This window comes from Malania oleifera, chromosome 4, assembly GCF_029873635.1.
Source record: "Malania oleifera isolate guangnan ecotype guangnan chromosome 4, ASM2987363v1, whole genome shotgun sequence".
Classification (NCBI taxonomy): domain Eukaryota; kingdom Viridiplantae; phylum Streptophyta; class Magnoliopsida; order Santalales; family Ximeniaceae; genus Malania; species Malania oleifera.
The window spans coordinates 121,375,482-121,383,862 of record NC_080420.1 but is presented as its reverse complement, the minus strand read 5'-3'; the positions used below and the strand labels follow the sequence as shown (position 1 = coordinate 121,383,862).

Sequence of the window (8,381 nt, the reverse complement as noted above, 5' to 3'; positions counted from 1 at the left end):
TTCAACTCAAATGGTAGCTCAATTTCCATTCAATCATAAATTAATCTATATAATATATGATTTTAGATCAATTAATTCAAGCTGTTTTTAAACTTGAACTGAGTCATAAAGCAATCAAATGAGTTAATAAAATTAAGAGGGTTACAAGCTGACTTCACTCACTTAAATACTATTCTAAAATAACTTCTTACACGTTTTGTTTTCTAAATTAAAATAAAATTTTATTCAATGTATTTACATATACCCAACAAACAACAAAATTTTCCCATATATATATGTTATTGTGTCGGGTACTCCACTTGTGTCAAACACTAATATTACAACCTAATGCTATTGAAAATATAAAGAAGTAAAGCAAATGCAGTAACAAATAATAAAAGAGAGTAAAAAGAACAAGATAAGAATTTAATGAGATTCGGTACAGAATTACCCACGTTCTCGGTCGCCAACGATCAATCTATTATTTTTTGATAAAATACAACTTTAAAATGTATTTTATAAATGAAGAATTGAACTCTTAATATAACTTTAATTTCAATTCTAAAAAATACTTCTCACCAATGTTGATAAATAAATAAAATATTCAAAATTCTACCATGTAAGATAAAAAACAACAGGTATATAGGGACGTGTTTTGTCATTTTTGGATTGCAAATTGATTTTTTTTCTAACTTATCCTTAAGTGTGATTAAATATAAAAAAAAAAAAATTGTGTTGGGAATTCCATACAAGTCAAAATCCCCTTCTGGATTATTCAGACAAGGACCTTTACCAGCTGATCAAACCAACTGGCTTCTTCCTTCCCTCTATTTTTTTTTTTCTAATTATTATAAATCCATGGTTGCAGGAAGAGCACAAATAGGGGGGGTAAAAAAAAGGAAAAAGAAAAAAACTGCACAACCTTTGGCACGGCCTACCTGTTGATCAAACCAACCAGTTCCATTTTCCCACTTCCCAGACGCCAATGCAAAGCCAATCACACATCTTATCTGGTTAATAAATCAGCAAAGCGAGAAATCTCAAATGGGTTTTATGAGTCAGTAGCTACAGAGCAGTTTGGGGGTGTATAGGAGGCAGGGACAGTGCTGGGTATCGTTTCTGAGAGAAATAGAAGATGGGTTTGGTGATGGGGGAGGCGCTTACGCAGGTTCTGATTCCTGTTGCGGCCGTTGTCGGAATTGGGTTTGGTTTGGTTCAGTGGTTTCTGGTCTCAAAGGTTGTGGTCTCGGAGGAGGGCTATGCTCCAGGCAATGGGGTCAAGGAGAGGTTGATTGGAGAAGAAGAGGAAGAGGGTATTGATGGGCATGATGTTGTTTCCAAGTGCTCTGAGATTCAGAGTGCCATTTCTCTTGGTGACCTCTCTCTCTCTCTCTCTCTCAAACTTTTCCTCGTTCTTCTTCTTCTTGCTCTGTTCTTATTGTTTGTAATATATATCTGGGTTTTTTTTTCTCTTTCTTGTTCTGCTTTTGGGGTTGACATACTAAGCTTTCCCATTCTGTTTTTGTTTTTGGTTTTTGTTTTTCCTTTATGTTCTTCTTTGCTGTTGTTATAATATATTCTCCCCATCTTCTGTATCTGTATTATTATTTGTATTTCTTTCTTTCTTTCTTTTTTTCCTCTGAAGATTTGTATTTAGTTGTATTCTTGCATACATAATGGGATGTGATTGTGGCATTTATTAGATTGATCATTTAGGTTGAGTGAATTCATTAAGGAGTGGATGTAGTCCTTCATTATGTAGAGATATTTTTGTATTGAAAAAAGAAGGAGAGGGGGGGGGGGGGTGTTGGCAGAGAGACAGGAGTTTGGAATTTTTCTTCTTCATGTTTGCATTTTCTACTGTCTTATTGCCTGGTCTGTTTTACTCCAACAATGCCTAATTGCATACAATGCATAACTTCATTTTTGTTAATCATTGATGGATCTTTGATGGATCCATCATGACTTTTGGATATTTTATATCTGGTCTTTTTCCGTTTGTGTGTTCATGGCCATTCAAATTTCAATCTTCGATATTCATTTCTTCTATATGAAAAGAAAAGCAGTGGAAGTGAGGAAAAAGAAAAATATATATCGCTGGCCTATCATAATCCTTAAGAGGGTATTTTACTAGGCAGATCTTGATGAGTCTTGTTGATTTGTCACTTGTAATTTCCTTGTTATGTAATGTGGAGCTGTTTATATACCATCTTTACAGTCTCTCCCAACAGGACCATATATTTTCTCCATCAGAGATGGGATTTGTGGTTGTAAAGATCTGGCTCCAAATTACCCTTAGATATTTCATTTCTTCCCTCAACATGCATTTTGTCAAGAATGAGTTGGCTTACATGAGGCCTTCTAAATAAATAAATAAACAAAATAAGTGCAAGAGGCCCTACTTTTTGAGGGGAAATTTCTTTATTTTGTCTTTTGTTCTGATCTTACTGATTATGAAAAGGAAGATTTTTACTATTTGTGTCTTGGAATAGTACATTATTTCTATCACAAGTAGCTGTAGTTTTCAGAAGAGTGAATTTTTTGGAACTTTTGATAATCAAAAGTTGCCATTGTGTATTCTCTATACCAGTGTTTTAAAAGGCTCAATCGAGGTTTGCCTTGAGGCTCGCCTCAAGGCAAGGCATGCTTAAAATGCCTCGAGGCTCAATCTAAAATACCAAATTCCAAAAAGGCTAACGCATTACATGCTGAGGCTTACGCATTTTTATAAAAAACACGCCTTTTGTGCCTTTTTAGTTGAGGCTTACGCATTTTGGGTGTGTGATTCTCAAGTTATAATTGGTTAGAAAATTTTAACTACATGTTTGCACAAAAGGAATGTCATAATATGTGTTTATTTCTAAAACTCTTGAACCTCAACCTTTCCAAAATAATTGGACTTGTATCTTACGTCACGAAAATAGTTTGAACTTTGTAATGGTATAACTATCTCTTGTCATGATTTATGTCATGTATCCAAGTTAGCAATTTTTGAATGGCCAACAAGTATTTTGCGAAGTACATTTGGTTTTTCTTTCTTACATTATATTTGTGATTTTCTTAATTTTTACTTTATTTTAAATATATATAATTTATTTAACAATTTTTTATCTTAAAAAACAAATTCTCAAAAGGCTTATGCCCCAACGCCTTAAGGCTTATGCCTCGCCTTTTGAGGGTCAAAACGCCTCGCCTTACGCCTTTGCCTTTTAAAACATTGCTCTATACAGTTAAACTCCATTTTGTTTTTCATCAATAATGTCAACAAATAGTGCTTTTCACATGTTGAAGTTGTATCATGTTTTCATCAGGAGCTACTTCTTTTCTGTTTACCGAATACAAGTACCTTGGCATCTTCATGGGTGTTTTTGGTGCTATCATTTTCCTCTTCCTTGGTTCGGTGAAAGGTTTCAGTATGCAGAGTGAACCATGCACTTACAATGAGGGAAGCATTTGTAAACCAGCCTTGGCCAATGCCATCTTTAGCACAATTGCCTTCTTTCTTGGTGCTCTTACTTCTGTCCTTTCCGGGTTTCTCGGGATGAAGATTGCAACTTTTGCCAATGCTAGAACGACTCTAGAAGCGAGGAAAGGAGTCGGGAAGGCGTTTATTGTTGCTTTCCGTTCTGGTGCAGTGATGGGGTTCCTTCTTGCTGCCAATGGCCTTTTGGTTCTGTATGTCTCCATTAATTTATTTAGACTGTACTATGGGGATGACTGGGAGGGACTTTATGAATCTATTACTGGGTATGGCCTAGGAGGTTCTTCAATGGCACTCTTTGGAAGAGTTGGGGGAGGTATATACACAAAAGCAGCTGATGTTGGTGCTGACCTTGTTGGAAAAGTTGAGCGCAATATCCCTGAGGATGATCCACGGAACCCAGCTGTAAATCCTCTCTCTCTCTCTCTCTCTCTCTCCCTCTCTCTCTCTCTCTCTCTCTCTCTTATGTACATTTCCTGCTTTTATCATGTGTTATAAGCAAGCATGCCCTGCTTTCATGAATTCTATCTTAATTGGTTCAACTTAAGTTGTGTTTGGAGCTTTGAGAACACGCACACACACACAAACAAAACAAAAAAAAGGAAAGTGAAGGAATCCACTTTTTCTTGTTTGGTAGCCATGGAAAAGGAGAAGTAAAACAAAATATATAGCAAAGCAATTAACAAAATTTTTATTTTACATGGCATTTACCTTTGATTTTCAATCATGTTTGAATAAATTTTCATTCATAATCATATTTGTGATACTGAGAAAATACACAATGAAAAAACTAATTTTCATCTTATTTTTCTTTCCTTTCCTTTTCCCTTAGAAAATCCTTAATCATATTAATGTCATAAATTTTTGCAGGTTATTGCAGATAATGTTGGTGACAATGTAGGAGACATTGCTGGGATGGGTTCTGATCTTTTTGGGTCTTATGCTGAGTCATCCTGTGCAGCCCTTTTTGTTGCATCAATATCATCATTTGGTCTCAATCATGACTACACAGCCATGTCTTATCCTTTGATCATAAGCTCAATGGGAATTGTGGTCTGCTTGATAACCACACTTTTTGCTACTGATTTATTTGAGATAAAGAATGTATCTGAGATCGAACCATCCTTGAAGCGACAACTTCTTATCTCTACAGTCCTTATGACTGCTGGGATTGGAGTAGTCACCTTTTTTGCCTTACCATCTGAGTTCACCCTCTTCAACTTTTGGAGTCAAAAGGTTGTAAAGAACTGGTAGGCTCTCTTGTCTGCTCTTCCTCCCCGCAGTGTTCCCCTTGTTGTATTACATGTTGTTGACATTGTTTTGTGCAAATCCAGGCACCTTTTCTTCTGTGTTGCAATTGGCTTGTGGGCTGGCCTTGTCATTGGATACACCACTGAGTATTACACCAGCAATGCTTATGGGTGAGTTTTTTCTACTTTTTTGCTGTGATCATTAGGCACTTAAAACTTTATCCTTAGGCCGCCTCACATGATCTTACTATACATTCTCGCATTGGTCAAGTGAGCCATTGAAATCCATTCTCCCTACCTCGATCTTGTTTTGTGAGCTTGTGGCATACAAATTTTGGAGTTTGCCAAATCACTAGCCTGAATTTTGGAAGAAAAATTCTGAGTGCTTTCAAAAATAAAATAGAGTATCAAATTATGAAATTCTAGTGAAAATCAAGAACAATATGATTGAATCAAATTGTGTCAAATTGTGCAGTCCGGTGCAGGATGTGGCTGATTCTTGCAGGACTGGTGCTGCAACAAATGTGATATTTGGGTTGGCTTTGGGATACAAATCTGTCATTATTCCTATATTTGCAATTGCAATAGCTATTTATGTTAGCTTCACCTTGGCTGCTATGTACGGAATTGCGGTGGCTGCATTGGGAATGCTCAGCACTATTGCTACTGGGCTTGCCATTGATGCTTATGGTCCCATAAGTGACAATGCTGGTGGTATTGCTGAAATGGCTGGAATGAGCCACAAGATACGTGAAAGAACAGATGCATTGGATGCTGCTGGTAACACCACTGCTGCCATTGGCAAAGTAAGGTTTTTTTTATATCTATCTATCTTCCTCTTAATTTAAATCAAACTGTGTCAAGGACCCAATTAAATTGATGGTTTTTGGGATGCCAGTGATAAATATATAGGAAACCCATTATGCGTAACTAAATAACAGTCATGAATGTTGATACACAAGGATGCTTAGTAGTCTATTTATGAACATGGCTACATTCAATCAGCTAGTAGAATGGATGAATTTCTGTTAATGATTGATCACCTTAGTCCGAAGTTCTTAAACAATTGAGATATGCCCTTTTGAATTTCATTTGGAGTAGGTCTTATTCTTGAGTGGTTAATCAAGCAACTAAGATAGCCAAAAGTCACATTCCGATGCAAATATTCCAATTGTGATAATGGGTCAAGAGTTTAAAGTCACTGCTTCCTGATTTTAGATCACTTACAAGTTGTTTGTTTTGTTTTGTTTTTTTTTGTTTTTTTGTTTTTGTTTTTTTAATGCTTTTTTGATATCTTCTCGGTCAGGGTTTTGCAATTGGATCAGCTGCTCTTGTTTCTCTTGCTTTGTTTGGTGCCTATGTCAGTAGAGCAGGCATCCAGACAGTTGATGTGTTGACTCCAAAGGTCTTTATTGGGTTGATTGTTGGGGCCATGCTGCCCTACTGGTTTTCAGCTATGACAATGAAGAGTGTAGGGAGTGCAGCTTTGAAAATGGTTGAAGAAGTTCGTCGTCAGTTCAATTCTATTCCAGGTCTCATGGAAGGACTAGCAAAACCAGACTATGCAAATTGCGTAAAGATTTCTACAGACGCTTCACTCAAAGAGATGATCCCGCCCGGTGCTCTAGTTATTCTTACTCCACTTATTGCTGGAACATTGTTTGGAGTGGAAACCCTGGCTGGAGTTCTTGCTGGTTCACTTGTTTCTGGTGTGCAGGTACACTTTTTATCTGAACCACTTCTTGAAGCGCCTCATTCTGCCTTTTAATTTAGATGGGACTTCTTCTGCAACTGCTCCTTTTATTCATTCTTGGAATTTGTTGGGTTTTGTTTTTTGAATTATCATGTTTGGACTTGTTATGCAAGTTTTATTCTGCAACAGTACCTACATTTGTCAGGATGACCAATTCGATTTTTGAAGACTGCTCTAGTTGTGCAGCTTCTCGACTTAAATGGGTCTCTGATATTCTTTCTTGTCCTTTCATTCTAGGTTGCTATCTCAGCTTCCAACACAGGTGGGGCATGGGACAATGCCAAGAAATACATAGAGGTAAAGCTTTAAGCTCCTGCAACTATTGATTCACCTGTGCTTATAACCATAAATATTATCAGCCTAAATTTCTTTTAAGAACTCTAGTTTCAGTGCTGCTTGATCAATGTTCTGCTTTGATGTGTGCTTCCTGCAGGCCGGGGCTTCTGAACATGCCCGAGGTCTGGGTCCGAAGGGCTCGGACTGTCACAAGGCTGCTGTCATAGGTGACACGATTGGAGATCCTCTGAAGGACACTTCTGGTCCTTCCCTCAACATCCTCATCAAGCTCATGGCAGTTGAATCACTGGTGTTTGCTCCATTTTTTGCAGCTCATGGGGGTTTGCTGTTCAAATTGCTCTGAAGTACTGAAAAAGCCTCCCAGCTGAGTTTAGTCTGCTACTGCTATAAATATGTTCATTTGTGGAGTGGTAATGTTGCCTGGCCTATTTTCAGTTTTAAGGTGGAAAGAAAATATGATGGGGCTCTTGCTACCACTGTTAAAGTCAATTCCATATGAATAAACGGGTTATTGCATGTATTCTAATGTATATACAGGATTTTGGTGCTCACTTTCTGTGTTGTTAATAAATGTATATTAGTATTTTCACACTGGTGTTCTCTTTGTTGTTTTCATTATGTGTTATAGAAAAAAAAAATCAAGAATAAGGACCAAGAAAGGCGGTTTATCTTGCAAGTGAAGGAATAGAGATGCAATTCGAGAGAAATACAAGAATATGGAATAAGGATCAAGGATTAGGAGAAGATGATTAGAGAGAGAGGGAGAGAGAGAAAGAGAGAGAGAGAGATTGGCAGAGGAGTGGGAGAGATAGCGACGATTTAAATTGAAGGTTTGAAATTTGTAAGAATATGTCTTATGTCCCACATGAATATTATGTCTCATTTGATAAAGGATAATGAAAGGTCATAGAATGAAAGATCCTAGTGGATTAACTAAAGAGTTAATGTGAGATTAAAGGCTGGAAGTTGAAGAGTTTCCTATGTATCTATATATAGCTATTGTTATAGGGAGTAGTGATATAGAGATATTGTTTTGTATGGCAATAGAATAAAAGTAAGGCATATTTGAATTGTCCTTTCTCTTTCTTAGCTTTATGTTCATCTTCCATATTCCCATAAATTTGGTGAAGTGCGGAAAGAGATCAGGGTGAAGCGAGAGAAATGATTTCAACGGTTTCTACGAGCGTTCTTCTCAGTGGACATACACCATGAACGATTCTGGTATGTGACTTTATGACTTTCTTATTTTTCCGCATAAAGGTATCATGCATGTGAAGATCATGATGATTTAAAGATCATGTGTTTATAGTAAATAATAGCATATAATTTCTTACATGTGGTATTAGAGCCATGTTGAAATTATTGTGATCTTCCTTTTATGATAAAGATCGATTTCGTTAACCTCTTACAATCTCGTTAATGTTTCGTATAATACCGAAAAATTTATATGATATTTGCTAGTTTTATTGGGTTTTGTTGGTCTGAAATATCATAGTTCTGAAATCGTGAACTTGCTAACATCCTGAAACCGTTGACGGTTTTTTCCAGGATAGTAATACTGAATTGAGCCATTAAATGAAAATGCATGCAAACAATTTTATTATTTGATTAAGTATGGAAC

At 36.6% G+C, this 8,381-nt stretch overlaps 1 protein-coding gene across 1 annotated transcript; it reads left to right on the top strand.

Moving 5' to 3' along the window:
- Nucleotides 1-725: 725 nt before the first annotated feature.
- LOC131154547 (pyrophosphate-energized vacuolar membrane proton pump-like) lies at nt 726-7,349 on the top strand. The gene is made up of 8 exons (XM_058107375.1): nt 726-1,352; nt 3,291-3,865; nt 4,331-4,710; nt 4,795-4,881; nt 5,186-5,516; nt 6,017-6,427; nt 6,701-6,760; nt 6,897-7,349. Exons 1-8 carry the CDS (start codon nt 1,115-1,117, stop codon nt 7,101-7,103), a joined length of 2,289 nt encoding a protein of 762 aa, XP_057963358.1. The 5' UTR covers nt 726-1,114; the 3' UTR covers nt 7,104-7,349.
- Nucleotides 7,350-8,381: the final 1,032 nt, after the last annotated feature.

What these genes read in the sequence shown, in the direction of transcription:
- LOC131154547 (XM_058107375.1), top strand. Translation starts at nt 1,115, where the DNA reads ATGGGTTTGGTGATGGGGGAGGCGCTTACGCAGGTTCTGATTCCTGTT. An exon ending in CCACTGCTGCCATTGGCAAA is followed by an intron (nt 5,517 to 6,016) that starts GTAAGGTTTTTT and finishes CTTCTCGGTCAG; the next exon opens with GGTTTTGCAATTGGATCAGC. An exon ending in CACTTGTTTCTGGTGTGCAG is followed by an intron (nt 6,428 to 6,700) that starts GTACACTTTTTA and finishes CTTTCATTCTAG; the next exon opens with GTTGCTATCTCAGCTTCCAA.